The following is a 16,774-nucleotide window of genomic DNA, read 5'->3' as shown; positions in this document are numbered from 1 at the left end:
ACCATTTTGCTATGCAAAATACATATTATTCTAGATATTTAGAGAAACAATTGAAAATAATTTACAAACTTTGGAATGTTATGCAAATGACTAGAAAAGAAAGAGATGTGTTTGTAGCTTGAGATCTTTACATACATCGAGAGAAACATGCGTCAGTGTAAGAAGAAAAGTCTGAGAAAATATCAACAGCGAAACATTGAAACATTGAGCACATCGTCAAACTTCGACTTAAACAGATGATTTGCACTACACAAATGAGAGAAAGTATTTGACGTTGTGCTTGTAAGAGACAACTTTATCACTTAAGTATACATTCAAACGACATTTAACGTATTAATTTTTCAATTTTTAATTAATATAAACACACAGCATGTCTAAATTTTGGTTAATACTTTTTTTCAACTTACAACTATTTAAATCTAAACTAAATTATAATCAGGATATTCTTTGTCTACTGTCAGAGTGCAAGCTAACGTACCTCACATCGGACATAGAGAGAAGCAATTTTTTTTTAATAGTTTTGACATTTAAATAAACCATACAATAAGTACCAAATGAACTAGTCAAAGATATTTACAACGACTAAAATTCATTTAAGCTTACAAATTGTCATGAAATCTAAAATAGGGTTCGCCTACAAGCAATAGTACATTGACATTTATATTATAATTTTATTTAACCTTTATTTAAGCGGTAACAAGATTAAGATTGCTTGGACTTATCAACAGACGGTTGTCATGATGTAATTATTGTAAAAAAAAAAACTTGAAAAAAGCATGAAATTAATGTCAAAATTAACGAAACTGTCATCGATTTTCTAACTAATGTATATAAATAAATATTATTTGTATTTAATGAACTAAGGATGTGAAGATGAGGCGTATCGCAGCGCTCTCATGTCACATGACTAGACAACATCAGAGGAATGATTTTGTGACATTGACATAACACGACCGAAACCGCGTCAACATTCCCGAGAACATTCCAATAAACCTACTTTATACAATCCAAACGATAAAATTATTGTGTATCTAGGAACTGAATTAAAAAAAAAAATAATCACCTAATATATGAAGTGTTAAATAAAAGTTGGCTACGAATCTACAATGTTCATGTGTTGCAATATTTTTTTTTAATTTATTTACATTCTACTACAGTGGAAAGAAACTTTACGTATGACGTCATACGGAAACACCTCCGACTGGGATTCACAAAATATAACCTAATTGTCATACGTATATACATAGTAAATTACAATAATGTATCCAAAGTTAGGAGAAATTCTATATAGAACGTCATTTTCCTTCATCATTTTATAATAATCTTCGAATGTCATCTCTGTGGTGTACAAATTGTCATAATAATCAATAAAATCGATTCGATTCGTGTATAAGAATCGATTTTTCACAAAATTTAGAATATCAAAACGTAAGTTACCACTACTGATGTTTTGCAAAAACAAACAAGATAGATAACGATAATGTTTTGCTACAATATATCAGCAGTGGAAACCCACGATGATTGTCGTATGTCACGACAGCAAGAGCAAAGTTGTCGAAGTATTTGACATCTGTCAAAGTATTTGACATCTGTCAACAGCTCATGTTGTCATGGTAACGTTACGTCACAAATCATAGTTCTATGAACATTTAGCGTCGCTGTAACACGGACATTGAAACGGCTCAAACACATATGACTGTTAAATTAGATTCGCTATATATATTTCATTTCTTTACCCCGCCTTCCGAATCAATGCACCGGTTTGGTCCCAAACTACAAGCATTTTGATCTTTTTTTTATATATATATAAAACTATTTTTATATATATACCATATAGCATTAAATGCATATTAATACTGTTAACAACTTTGGTATATACAAAACAAACGAATATTTCAACTTATATAAAAATATACTATATAAAACCAATTATTAAATAATTATAATTTATAAGTCGTTAATAAATAACATATTAAAACAAAAATATGCTCCTTTTTCCTAATGGTTCCCAATTTCAATATTCCCACCAAACCAGTCATATCAATATTATTGTTCATATGTTAAAGTTTTTTGAAATGTATATATGGTTATTCAATAAAAAATAAGTACAGCATCATAAGTGGTACATCTAAAAAATCATGTTTGGCACTTTATAGTCTAAAATGTTTCGTTGACTCAAAAGCCTTGTAGCTAAAACCAAACATATAGCAATAAGCTAATATTCTGATATTCAAATGTAATAATTTCATGTAATGAGATGCAAAATAACAATCAAACTAATATTTTCTAAACGCATTTAAATATCTCTATTGTTAGGTTAGATTTGTCAATGACATCTGTAGTGTTGGGTTATGTAGTGTACCTATCTGTGCGGGTAGCGTGTAGCGGGTAGTGTGTAGTGTGTCGTGTAGCGTGTAGTGTGTCGTGTAGTGTGTCGTGTGGCGGGTAGTGTGTCGTGTAGCGGGTAGTGTAGCGGGTAGTGTGTCGTGTAGTGTGTAGTGTGACGTGTAGCGGGTAGTGTGTAGTGTGGCGGGTAGTGTGTAGTGTGGCGTGTAGTGTGTAGTGTGGCGGGCAGTGTGTGGCGGGTAGCGGGTAGTGTGTGAGCCGTGTCAATGTCCGCTAGCGGGTCTGGCGACACGTCTAAGTACGGCAGTGAGCCATGGCGGCTGCCGCGGCGGCGGGTGTCGCTGGCGCCGGCCTGTCGCCGCGCCGCGCTGACCGCGACCTGTGCCCGCACACCTTGAGCGTGTATATTCACTTTGCTTCTTTTACGCGATTTCTTACATTCATGACCCTTTACTTATGAAAGTTACAATATTCCTATCTGAATTAATACAAACGAAATGTAAACTTCAATACTGAAATACAATTCCTTGTATTAAATTTAATATTTTTTTTTCTTGTACTCAGATAAGAATATTATTCATATTGTTATGAAACTTTCATCAGTGAAGGGAATATTTGTTATAAAATATAATATAATTATGTATCTATTTAATTAAAACTAGAAATCAAATCGCTACGAAACAAAGTAAAAACATACATACATACATACACACAAAATAAAATGGAAATAAATTTAGCAATGGTTATTAAAAGCGGAAAAATTATATTATAAGGCACAATTGACTTGCAATCTACAGGTCCTGGGTTCGAATCCCGCCAAGTTTTTCAAGTTTCAATTTACATATGTACATTTACCCGACGCGGTGAAGGAAAACATTGTGATGCAACCTGCACATATCTGAGAAGAAATTGACTATGACTGACTATGGCCTAGTCAACCCTAACTTGGGGTAAGCTCCGAGCCCCTCAGTGGGGAAGTATAGTGCAGCTGTTATAAGGAACTTTTCAGACATGGATTGATCTCCGATCACAGCTGATTTAACAGCATACAAGAAAAATTTATTAAAAAAAAATACAGATGAATAAATCTTACCTAATCTGTCCAGCGAGCAGTGGATTGATGGCATACAACCAGTCGTGTACTTCTTTGTCTCCCAACGTCTGCAGCAAGTAGCCGCGCTCCTTGCTCACCACACTGCAACAAACAACAGTATCTTACTAATATTATACATGTGAATGTATGGATGGATAGATGTTTGTTTGAAGATATCTCCATAATGGCTAAACAGATCTTGATGAAATTTGGCACAGATGTAGAACATAGCCTGGAAGTACACATAGGCTACTTATTACTTTTGTTTTTAATTCCACGCGGACGGATTCGCGAGCAACTGCTAGTGTCAAATAACCTCTAAATTTAAAAAGTAATAAATTATAGCCTAAATAAATGACATGACAGAGGACAAATGACACGAATTGCTTCATAACCAACCAAACTTTAATATTGCTAACATTATGAATAAATTAATAATTAATTTACTATTGTTAAAGGTAAGTAAAGTAGTTAAGTAAGGTAGTTGAAAGTAAAAAAACTTACAACACTTTACTTACTCACAGTTACTTGAACTGGATACAATTTGTAAAATGTTGCATAGAAAACTTTGTAATTTTAAACACTTTAAATTTGCTTGGGCTATCTCAATGTTATAAATCATTGTTTGTTGTTAATCTAATTCTATCTTTTTGTTTTTTTTTTCTTTATTTTTTATAAAGTTGCCAGCTGAAAACAAGCGCAGGAGCCGTTTAGTCTGTCCCTGCATAGCTGAGCTGGCTCCCTTTTACTAAACTTTGTGCCTTGTGTGTGTTTTTTCTTTTTTGTTTTTATATTTATTTTTTGTGTGGCAATAAATGTTTATCTTTCTTTCTTTACTAATTATTAATTATAAAACATTTGAAATATCAATAATAAGCAGTAGTTACCTGAATGTGTTGGGCATGCGCACCATCTGCTCCTGATCCTCGGAGTACTCGACGTGAGCGTTGGCGAGGTTGATGAGAGCGCGCTCTATGGGGTCTCTCTCATCTCGGTAAATGAATACGTACGGCCGCCGCACAACCTGATACACAAGTATCTACTTAACACGCTACTTACTCATAAACTGAATGTATTAAACGAAAACCGCTGCACTCGATTGAACATACGTACAGTCAAACCTGGATAAGCGAGAATTTATCTTATCCACTTCTCCGGTCCCGCTTATCCAGTATATTGGCATAACAAAACAAGTCGTCATCAAATAACATCAAGTAAACCGCTTACTCATTTAGATCTACTTTTGCATTTGCGTGTACGTATACGTGTACGTGTACGTGTATGTGTACGTATACGTATACGTGTACGTGTACGTGTAATGTGTACATGTACGTGTACGTATACGTGTACGTGTACGTGTATGTGTACGTATACGTATACGTGTACGTGTACGTGTAATGTGTACATGTACGTGTACGTATACGTGTACGTGTACGTGTATGTGTACGTATACGTATACGTGTACGTGTACGTGTAATGTGTACATGTACGTGTACGTATACGTGTACGTGTACGTGTATGTGTACGTATACGTATACGTGTACGTGTACGTGTAATGTGTACATGTACGTGTACGTATACGTGTACGTGTACGTGTATGTGTACGTATACGTATACGTGTACGTGTACGTGTAATGTGTACATGTACGTGTACGTATACGTGTACGTGTACGTGTATGTGTACGTATACGTGTACGTGTAATGTGTACATGTACGTGTACGTATACGTGTACGTGTACGTGTATGTGTACGTATACGTATACGTGTACGTGTACGTGTAATGTGTACATGTACGTGTACGTATACGTGTACGTGCACGTGTATGTGTACGTATACGTGTACGTGTATATGTATGTGTGCGTATACGTGTAGGTGTACGTGTACGTATATGTGTACGTGTACGTGTACGTGAACGTGTACGTGTACATGTACGTGTGCATGCTCACCAGCCATCTCTTCTTCCAGCCATGTGTGCCGTGCTGCAGCACGTTGAGGTACCCGCGACGTGCGACTGCAGCGGACACGCGCACCTCCTCGCAGTCGGGCACGAGCAGCGCGCCCGCACCTCCACCTCCAGCACCGCCCCATGCTGCCACTGCACGCTCCAACATCGACCTCTCCGGGGAGCACAGTCTGTATCACAACAACACATAGCTGGACGTAAACTAACATAAAAAATACCTAAATTAATAATCAACATCATTAAATACACACGTATAATACTTGATCCAAACAAATTTACGAATATACTTTATCAATTGCTGTTAAACTTGCACAAAAATAACTAAAAAAGTAGCTTGTCAATTTATCTTACTAATATAAGTGCATATGTTTAGATCGAGTGATGAATAGATGGATGTTTGTTTGAAGTTATCCCCAAAATGGCTCAACGAATCTCAATGAAATTTGGCATAGATATAGAGCGTAGGTTACTAATTGAGTTTCTTTTTTAAATCCGCACGAACGAAGTCGCGGGCGACAGCTACTGACTTATATAATTGCAATTGGCACAACTTTTTACTTCAAGTATAAAACTTTTTCTATATATAAAAGCTACTGACTCGAAGCTACTGGCGCTGTGTATGGAGGAGAGCAGACTGGGGGTGGAGATGTCCGCAGACACACCCTCGTCCACCGGGCTGGCTGGCGAGGCCGCACCCCCTGCACCCGCTGCACCCGCACCACCTTCAGCACCACCAGATCCGGAACCTATCCGCCCTGCAACACGGAACAAACATTATTAACAATAAATAAAAAAAAAATAGATTAAATCTAATCTTACTCTTACTTAATTTCAAATGCGAATGTATAGATGAATGGATGTATGAAGGTATCTCCAGAACGGCTCAACGGATCTTGATTAAATTTGGTACAGATGTAGAACATAGATCGGAAGAACACATAGGCTACTAATTCAGTTATTTTTTTTTTTAATTCCGCGCGGAGGGAGTCGCGAACGACAGCTAGTGATATTATAAATGCGAATGTTTGGATGTATATTTGTCAAAAACCTGAAACGTAATATCACAGCAAAATGACTGTGCCACATTTAAACACAAAGCAAAAAGTCATAACATCACAAAGCGAATTTTTAATAATTAATAGAGTAAGTATAATTCATCTGTAGTTCCTAAACTAAGTTTGTTTTGTAAAAATAATGTCTATAAATGTTCTTGTACCTTGTATAAGCTTGATGTATTTAGTAGCGAGCTCTCGTTCACGCGGCGTCATCTCCCAGGGCTCGTACACGTCGTCCGCGTGCTGCACGTGCGGGGCGTGGCCGCCGTGTGCGCCGTGTCCACCGTGTCCGCCGTGTGCGCACTCGCCCGCAGCCTTCGCCGCCATATTGCATACCTCCTATGTTAAAAAACAAAAATGCTATTGTGTAGTACTTTTACATATTGAAGATGTATATATGATGATGTGTATATCAGAGGAAGTTTGAAAGTAGCGCCAGTTATCGAGAAATTGAGGAGCAGAAGGTTAGCGTGATTTGGACATGTTATGCTGAGGGATGATGAGATTGAATGTGGCTATAAAGGTAGAGGAAGACCAAAGAAAGTATGGATGGATTGTGTGAAAGAGGATATGCGTAAGAAGGGGGTAAATTCAGATATGACGGCTGATAGAGATGTATGGAGGAGTAGTACATACTGTGCCGACCCTCCAGATTTAGAGCAGGTTAAGATAACAAACCTTCTCCGTCTTGGTGAAGTCATTGGGCGCGACAGTGTTCTCGTGTCCGTGACGCAGACGCTCACGCAATGCGAGGAAGTGCCGCGTGCGACCTACTTGCTCCAGTCGGGTCATCTTCTCCAACTCCCACTGCACCACAAATATTATAATTTACATGAAGTACAAAAGAATACAGTATTTAATTAACAATAATAACCACCACCAGGAATGATAAATGTACTTTAAGATTAGTGCAAAGAATTGCAAATATAAGCTTGAGCCGTTTTAAAGAGATATTGACACTCTCCCTTTATTCTAGGGTATGCTTGTTTTTAGAATAAAAAGACATTTAAATTAAACGATATAAAGAATTAACCGTTTTCACTTCAGACTACACTTAAGATAGAAATGAAAGTGTAGACAAGAGAATTAGGGCAAAGAACATATTAAATATAAAATATAGATTAACATTTCCTATTAAGACGATTCAACTAAAAGAAAAAGTAAATAAACCATGATTTGGAAAGTTATAATCTTGCACTAAAATTGTTAGTAAACTAATGAAAGAGACGAAAGCCAATCGATTATTATGTGACAAGCGATGATTTTTATCTATGATTGGATATTGTTATAAGCCGAATGACGTAATATAAATATATTTAAAAAAAATAAAAATATATGTATAATATTGATCCGAGTATTCTTAGTTAATATACTATGAAAATTCATATATTTTTATTTTTCGCTTTATGTAATATGTAAGAAAACTCGTTTCAATTGAATAATTTATTAAATGATTAAAATATATATGGGATAAGCTTATATATAATCTGTCCAGTGATAAAGATTTATTAAAGATATTTTGAGGTTAGTTTTAAACGAAAAATAAAGTGTCGGTATTGACTCTATAGAAACACTATTTTGTTAGCAGCTTTTAAGTCCCCAACGAGGGGTTTGAAACCTACCCTAAATTAAAGTTGACTAGACCATAACTGGACCACAATGACCCAATGTTGGTATATAATTTTAAACAGAATGAAAACAAATATATATATAAAGGCATCGGTGGCTCAGATGTTAAGCACTTGTCTTGCAATCTGCAGGTCCTGGGTTCGAATTACATATGTACATTTAACCGACGTTCTTACGGTGAAGGAAAACATCGTGATGCTGCCACATATCTAAGAAGAAACTCAATGATATGTGTGAAGTCAACCCGCACTGGGCCAGTGGTTGACTATGGCCTAATCAACCCTAACTTGGGGTAGGCTCCAAACCCCTCAGTGGGGACGTATAGTGAGCTGATGATGAATATATATACAAAATACTTAAAGATATGGAAGCAATTATATTTTAAGTTATACTGGACAGACTATGCATATAATAGGAAGTACATTGTGCCAGTACACAAATAAATTCGGTAGCTATTTAGTATGTAAATGATAACGGATCGGATGAATGATTGCAGATTGCAGGTTCGCACATACTAAATAGCTAAGGAAACATTTGTGGACCTGGGCGCTATCCACAACGTCCTGCGGCCAATCATATACCAGCTTACGCACGATACGCTTCTTCTGGCGAGGAGAAAGTTTTCATATGTCATACAGTGATATAACAAAAATATATAGCATTTTATTCTAACCACGATATTTCTGCAATTAATTAACAGAAATTAAAAGTTTGTTACGGCAATATTGATTGACAACGATCAAACTGTCAGTCAAACTTTATGTCACTTTCAAATCTATACTATATATATAAAAGAAAGTCGTGTTAGTTACACTATTTATAACTCAAGATCGGTCGAACTGATTTAGCTGAAAATTGATGGGCAGGTAGCTTAGAACCAGGAAACGGACATAGGATAATTTTTACCCCTTTTTCTATTTTTTATTCCGCGCGGACGGAGTCGCGGGTAAAAGCTAGTTATTGATATAGACCGATAAAGATATCCTGATTCGATGGGCACAAGTCAAATTATGTTAGCTCAATAGTACCTAACTGTCAATGTCAAAATAGTGTAACAGAATAGTTGTACTGGACCTGTCTTGTATTTATTCTTTCGTAGAATACAAGTATATTATATTTGTGACAATACTAACCGCAATAGCAGAGCCTATCACCGGGCCAGATATCTTAGTTTTTTTTTTACTATTAGTATAGTACAGGGCATTGTTCGCCGTTTTTGTTCATACAAATTTGTCAAACACGTTTGATATATAACCGGTCAATCTTCTAAATGTGGCAATTACGGATGAGTTTGAAATAAAACATAGTTAATATTAGGTCCTTACATATGAAATTGGCGTTTTTCGTACTGGCCACTTTAATCACGAATTTCTCCTCTTTGGTAAGGAATTCCAAATTCAAATTTGTACAGCTATAGACTCATGTATTTGTGGTTCGATGACCGTCATTCATTTGTTTTTTTTCTTTTGTTTTTTTCTGTTTGCGTCACTCATTTTACAAAATGGAAAACTTAAAATATCGCATTGTTTACGAGTACGAGTTCCGCCGTGGCACTAGTGCTGCGGAAACGACTCGAAGGGTGAATTATGTGTATGGCGGTCGTGTTGCAAAAGAAAACACAGTTCGTTTTTGGTTCCAACGTTTTCGTTCTGGAAATTTCGATCTGCAGAACAAGCCCCGTGGACGGCCTGAGGCTCAAGTTGATAATGAAGAGTTGAAGGCTATTGTGGAAGCGGATCCATCGCAAACCACGTCCGAGTTAGCTGCAGGCTGCGATGTTAGTGATAAAACTGTTTTAATTCACTTGAAGCAAATTGGGAAGATTAAAAAGCTTGAAAGGTGGGTACCTCACGAATTGACTGAAGCAAACCGGCAAACGCGCGTCGACTGTTGCGTTACATTACTAAACCGGCACAATAATGAAGGTATTTTAAACCGAATCATTACCTGTGATGAAAAATGGGTTCTTTACGATAATCGGAAGCGCTCAGCGCAATGGTTGGATCCTGGCCAGCCAGCCAAATCCTGCCCCAAGTGAAAATTAACCCCAAAAAAGTTACTTGTAAGCGTTTGGTGGACTAGTGCCGGTATTGTTCATTACAGTTTTCTCAAATCTGGCCAGACTATTACGGCTGATGTCTATTGTCAGCAATTGCAAACCATGATGGAAAAGCTAGCGGCTAAACAACCTAGGCTGGTCAATCGCTCCACGCCACTGCTGCTTCACGACAACGCTAGACCACACGCTGCGCAACAGACGGCTACTAAATTAGAAGAGCTTCAATTGGAAAGTCTAAGACATCCTCCGTACTCCCCGGACCTTGCTCCAACAGATTACCATTTTTTTCGAAATTTGGATAACTTCTTGCAAGGGAAAAAATTCAACTCCGATGGGGCAGTCCAAATCGCCTTCAAAGATTTTATTGATTCCCGTCCGACTGGTTTTTTAGTAAAGGGATCAATGAACTACCTATGAGATGGCAAAAGTGCATAGAAAATAATGGTTCATACTTTGATTAATTAAATATATTATATTAAAAAATATTCGACTTTTTGTTCCTCCCATACAAAACGCCAATTTCATATGTAAGGACCTAATATTTACCGTGGATTTCAGAGGCTAAAAACTCCGTTTAAACCATGTTATTATTTCTGTTTCGTCAAATATAATGACAAGGATGACGATATGTTTTATACAGAGATTCTGGTCTCAAAAACTAACGGTTAATGTTGCTATTTAATAACCAATGCAGAAATATCGTGGATTATATTAATACTAAACTATCTAGCACATTATTAGTTTCTTATAAAGAAATCGTCAATTATTATGAAGCCTGTGAATATCTACAAATGTACTCGTTACAAATCTTTGATAGTCAAAAGTTGACATTTAATTAAATAATCTCTATTTATGGTATAACTTCTGACACAGAAAGATTTCCAGCGAGTATACTACAAAATATATTGCCAAAAAATTAATAACAGATTTTATATAATTAAATTTTTAAATATATGAATGTTGGTTAAAATTGAAAATGGGTGAAATCATACAAGTCTATATATTTTTTTATATTTATATATCTCTCCCAATTTACTTTCAAATAATAAACATTTATCATAGACAAGATTGGACCAAAACCTTATTGTTGTAAAAGAACGTTATTAACTCTATATCTGATAATAATCCATTTATGCATCCATGACATAAATAGTAAATTTGATTGTATGAACTTAACTTCCCGCTAAACATTTCTAGATGTATATTTTCACTAGATGTATGTATGATTTTAATGAGTTTTGTATGAGTTGTATGTATGTATGTTACCTGATGGTCAAAGATGAGAGAGTCACCGCGTGGCCTCCAGCCGTGCAAGTTCTCCTCGCCGCGTACATATGTGCCGCTAGTGTCTAACACCCGGCGTTGTCTACGTTGTACACCTATTTTCAAGATAAATAATTACTGTTAAATAATTTTTATTAAACAATCCCTTTAATAAGAGAATGTTGTAAATTAAATTGAAATCTCGAAAACATTGAGGGTATTTTTTTATTCGGAACACTTTCTTTTCACTATTAATATAGATCAGGGATTCCCAAAGTGGTCGATATCGAACTTAAAGCATTGCTAATTCTCACTCTGTCTTCTTCTATTGATCTAAGTCAGAATGAAAAAAATAATAATAATTGATCTTAAAAGTAGGTAATTTGTCCATGGGGGGTCAGTGGTAACGGTTCATTTTGGAAAAGGGGTCACTTAGTTTACTCAAGCACCAAAATAGTTTGGGGATCCCTGATATAGACATATGGCCGATATGTAGATGGCGCTGTTATTAAATATTTAGCAATTTGTTCTAGAATTTTACATAGGTTAAAAATATAGATAATAGGTAAGTAAACATTGTAATGTTGCCATAATCAACTCCTTATTAGACCAGGTTGTTTAAATGTTCGGTCGTACTGTATGTGACATACCGGGCTCGAGAGCGCGATGCAGGCTGAGCTCATACACTCCAGTTAGATGATCAGCACGCGCGGTTCGCGAACCGAACAGAGCGCGGCGAAGCGAGCGCCCGGAACGTTCGCGACCTACCACCACCACTGACAGGTCCTTGGTGATGATGGCTGGCCGGCCACAGTTCTCCACCTAAATAAAGTGTTAGACACACTTTATGAAAGCTCGTGATACAATCTTAGATGTTAGTGGATTTTATCCAAGGGTCTAAAGCCCACAACTGGGCGACTAACTCAGTACAATGCGAGCTCCTATAAAGTTTGAATCTTATAATACGTTTTACTCAGGTATAACGAAAATTAACAATAACAAGATAATGTAAAATATAAAATTAGTGCATTGGTACAAAATGTTGCACAGTATAACCTAGACATTTCTTTAGGCCTGTCTACCAGTCTTCAGATATTCTAGGAGTTTATATCTATATTTTACCTCGAGGTAAGCACTGAGCGTGATGTAGACCACCTCTCCGTTGGCACTGACCCTATTGAGCAAGGGTGAGCCGTGCAGGCTGCTGTCCCACGCCGCCTCAAATCTAACGCAAACAAATTCACTTGGTCGATATTTTTTTTAAAGATTCAAACCCTTTTGTCACTATAACATGTTCTCAAAATTTGGCCAAAATCCTTGTATCTAAATCAATAAAATATTATTCAGAATTGTGATATGTACCGGAATATGGCGCGATCGTCTAGAGCAGGTCGTTCGCCAGGGAAAAGACCGAGTGAGAGTGCGCCGTCTTCGTCACCGTCCGACGAATCCTCGTTGGCTTCAGGAGTGTTGCGGATACGACCTGGTATAAATTAATAATGTAATTTACAACACCTTTGTGATAATCATTTTAAATATGAGAGAGAGAAATATAGAAATAAGAGAGCAGATTCTAGAACAGTTCTTACCAACGACGAGTTCTCGAACGTCGCTCCACTGTAGATCTGAGGAGGGTTCATGCAGTATGGTGATGCGGATGCGGCGCTGGATGCCCTGATGCAGCACGAACAGCCCGCGACACGGCAGCTCATCACTGTGCTCCACAACCTGTCACACAATGAATGACACTCAAGTGTACAAACATTCGACAGTGTAACATCTGTCTCCAACTATATGGGTTATTTGTGCGTTCATATGTGTAATTTGTGCGTTCATACGTGTAATTTGTGCGTTCATACGTGTAATGTGTGCGTTCATATGTGTAATTCGTGCGTTCATAAGTGTAATTTGTGCGTTCATATGTGTAATTTGTGCGTTCATATGTGTAATTTGTGCTTTCATATGTGTAATTCGTGCGTTCATATGTGTAATTTGTGCTTTCATATGTGTAATTCGTGCGTTCATAAGGGTAATTTGTGCGTTCATATGTGTAATTTGTGCGTTCATATGTGTAATTTGTGCTTTCATATGTGTAATTCGTGCGTTCATATGTGTAATTTGTGCTTTCATATGTGTAATTCGTGCGTTCATAAGGGTAATTTGTGCGTTCATATGTGTAATTTGTGCGTTCATATGTGTAATTTGTGCTTTCATATGTGTAATTTGTGCTTTCATATGTGTAATTCGTGCGTTCATAAGTGTAATTTGTGCGTTCATATGTGTAATTTGTGCGTTCATATGTGTAATTTGTGCTTTCATATGTGTAATTCGTGCGTTCATATGTGTAATTTGTGCGTTCATATGTGTCATTTGTGCTTTCATATGTGTAATTCGTGCGTTCATATGTGTCATTTGTGCGTCTATATGTGTAATGTGTGTAATTATTTGTGTAATATACTAACAGCAGGCACGTAGTCGCCGCTGGGCGCGAGCTCGCAGATCTCGAACCAGACGAGAAGGTCGTGCTTGGAGTGGAGATGGGAGGAGCAGCAGGGCGGGGCCACACTGGCCGCGCCCCACTTGGGGCTGCGCACGGGCGCCGAGATGGGGATAGATGGTGGCAGCATACGACGTGGTGGTGTACGACCCGCCATTGGACCATCTTGCTTCGCATCCTGTGACATAGTTCCCTCGTTATATCTTAAACTTTCATCATTCTGAAAAGTAGGTGATATGATGAACAATAACAGTTGTCCAAAAGCTTTTTGTAATTCAAATGGTTTGCTTTAAAATATTTAGAAATTTAAAATTTAGTTACAAAATTACTAACCTTGTGAAGTGGGTGTTGTTGATAATGTCCGAACACTTCGAAAACGATCGGTTGCGTCTTAATATATTCGACGAATGATTTCGTCACCGGTACAGTTATCTGCAAGATGAAAATTTACGTCAGTAACCATTAAAAACGAAAGCATATATGATAAAAAAAAATCTACTTACATTTTGTACATGATAGAATCCGAGAGGCGTATTCTTTCCAGTGTTCTTAACAGGTTCTGTAGAGAACGCGTCTTCGTTGCGATGTAAGAAACTGCAATAAAACGTAGCAATTGAACAAAACTCCGCCTGTTTCAAAATACATTTTTTATATTAAGGTACGGGCAGTGGTTACTGACTTGAACTGGCAGAAGACATCCGCATAGTCCGTGGAGACGGCGTGAGCCTGCAGCACAGTGACGCGGAAGGTGAAGTCTCGACCTGGAGCCAGGTGCTCCGGCAGCTCCTCCTCCTTCAGCTCGGAGGCCAGCGAGCTGTCGCCACGCCCACTGTCAGCGTCGCACTCGCCCACGCCCATACCCAGCTCTGACACAACGCACAGAACAAAACCCGTGTTAATATAAACCTTTAAGGAGTGTTGATATTGGACTGTTAACACTGCCTCATTGTTTTTTTTTTATTTTTATTTGAGTTTTTGTTTTATTTTATAAAACAAATTTTGTTTTAGTAAAAATGTTATCTGCCTTGTACAGGATACTGGATTGTTTTATCACGTGACGCCGCACTCAGAGTCGATAAGTGTCCATTCAATTCATCCAAGGAAAAGAATTAGATATCTTAAGGATATTATAAATTAAATTATCTATATACTATCTGAAAATAACTAAACATATTATGATATGTAATTCGTTTCGACTTTGAAGTTTAGTGTAAAAATATACAAGTTTAATAAATATTCACTGAAATAGTACATCATCTCTTTCATAGCCACCTTAGAATAAATAGTAATAATCACCTTCTATTTTAATATTAGAGTCTGGTCCGTCAGCGATGCGGTCCTCCAGATTGAGAGCGTTGTTCTTGTCAACGGCGGAGAGAGCCGAAAGTGTGGACAAAGTCTTGAGGCGGCTGCGCGCGGGCGCTGCCTCGTCTTCAAACGATATCTTAGCGGATTGCTTCACACCCGCCGCTAACTCCGCATTGTCTGGTGCGACATCAAAACGTGAACATTTTTAAATCTTTTAAGAGTTATACAGTCAAACCTGGATAAGCGAGAGTCCGAGGAACGCGATATTTCTCTCGCTTATAAAGGTTTCTATTCAACCCGAGTTTATTATCCTCACTTATGGAGTTAATCCGTCGAGACCGGATAATAACTCTGGCTACTAAATGTAACTCTCGCTTCTAAATGTAACTCTCCCTTATCCAAACACAAATAAAAATTAAGTCTTAAGAATTAATTTCAGAACAGAATTACAACAATGAATTCTACAAATAGTTAAATGCAAACTTGTTAAAAAAAGACCCTTTGTAGTGTTGAAAGTATAAATTTTTGACAACTTACACAACGAAACTTTAAAAATTGACCCGTTCAGTAATGGGTACATGGTAATTGTTAATTATTGAATTTAACTCACTCTTTTCGGTATCGATAACAGCCTGCACGGCCACTCGCAAGTAGCCCTTCACGTCTCCTTTCTCATTCACTATCGCCACTTTGTGAATGAGAGGAACCGGATATAGCAGGTTCGAAAGGTAAACGAAGCTCCTAAACAACGATAAAATTCATTTAGAATTAAGTAATAAAAAATAAAAACATCATCATCAAGAGCATCAGTGGCTCATGGGTTAAGCATTTGACTTGTAACCAGCAGTTCTTGGGTTCGAATCCCGACATGTATTTTTCGTTTTAGTTTCGTAAGAAATTCAAAGATGTATGAAGTCAACCCACACTGGATTATCGTGGTTGACAATGTTCTAGTCACCTCTGACTTAGGATTCCAAACACCTGAGTGATTATTATGAATAAAAAACATATAGTCAATCAATTCGTTCATTCAGTCGTTAAAAGTTGTTTAATTTAGTTCAGTTACAATACTAACCGTCCAACCATACGGAACCAGGGGAAGCGATCGTAGAACGGATCACCTCCAGTCACAGACTCAATGTTGTGGTCGGGTGATGTTGGAGACAACTCCGCCTCGTTGTGGTACATCTCACGCATCAGCTCCAACCTTTGTCTGTGAATGTACGACAATGTCACTATACTAACAGTGGTAGACGCCAGCAACAACAACATCTGTTGCACGAATTGGTCGGCTCACCGGGTAGTATACCACGACCACACAGAAGACAAGCCTCAAGTGGAAGTAATTCCAAGTACAGTATGATGCGTGTGGTGCCGGAGGCCAAATTTTAGTCCTCTTCCCCTTCACAATATTTTCTTATTAGAAAAGGATGGGAAGGGGAAGTGGATTTGGCAGAGGAGGGGATGCATAGGAAGGGGAAATATCCTCTTTCTGTACGTCCCCTTCTCCGTTGATTAAAGGTAGGCAACACATCTGCATTTGCGGATGTCCATGGGCATC

The 16,774-nt window shown here is 37.5% G+C and overlaps 1 protein-coding gene across 1 annotated transcript in view; it reads right to left on the bottom strand.

The window, feature by feature from the left end:
- Positions 1–2,587: 2,587 nt before the first annotated feature.
- LOC106710217 (kinesin-like protein unc-104) overlaps positions 2,588–16,774 on the bottom strand; it is an 80,258-nt gene continuing 66,071 nt past the window's right edge. Inside the window, exons 21-39 of the mRNA XM_045681298.1 lie at positions 16,289–16,426; positions 15,824–15,954; positions 15,202–15,390; positions 14,585–14,771; positions 14,409–14,499; positions 14,239–14,337; positions 13,871–14,083; positions 12,998–13,136; positions 12,771–12,891; positions 12,531–12,633; positions 12,059–12,230; positions 11,412–11,524; positions 7,136–7,264; positions 6,619–6,796; positions 6,001–6,157; positions 5,386–5,572; positions 4,327–4,463; positions 3,440–3,541; positions 2,588–2,739 (exon numbers count right to left, since the gene is read on the bottom strand). Coding sequence (XP_045537254.1) covers positions 2,610–2,739; positions 3,440–3,541; positions 4,327–4,463; positions 5,386–5,572; positions 6,001–6,157; positions 6,619–6,796; positions 7,136–7,264; positions 11,412–11,524; positions 12,059–12,230; positions 12,531–12,633; positions 12,771–12,891; positions 12,998–13,136; positions 13,871–14,083; positions 14,239–14,337; positions 14,409–14,499; positions 14,585–14,771; positions 15,202–15,390; positions 15,824–15,954; positions 16,289–16,426 — 2,716 coding nt within the window. The 3' untranslated portion in view covers positions 2,588–2,609. The remainder of the gene's footprint in view (positions 2,740–3,439; positions 3,542–4,326; positions 4,464–5,385; positions 5,573–6,000; positions 6,158–6,618; positions 6,797–7,135; positions 7,265–11,411; positions 11,525–12,058; positions 12,231–12,530; positions 12,634–12,770; positions 12,892–12,997; positions 13,137–13,870; positions 14,084–14,238; positions 14,338–14,408; positions 14,500–14,584; positions 14,772–15,201; positions 15,391–15,823; positions 15,955–16,288; positions 16,427–16,774) is intronic.

The sequence above is a fragment of the Papilio machaon genome, chromosome 15 (genome assembly GCF_912999745.1).
Source record: "Papilio machaon chromosome 15, ilPapMach1.1, whole genome shotgun sequence".
Lineage (NCBI taxonomy): Eukaryota > Metazoa > Arthropoda > Insecta > Lepidoptera > Papilionidae > Papilio > Papilio machaon.
Note: the sequence above shows the minus strand (reverse complement) of the source record. Positions and strands in the feature narration are given on the sequence as shown.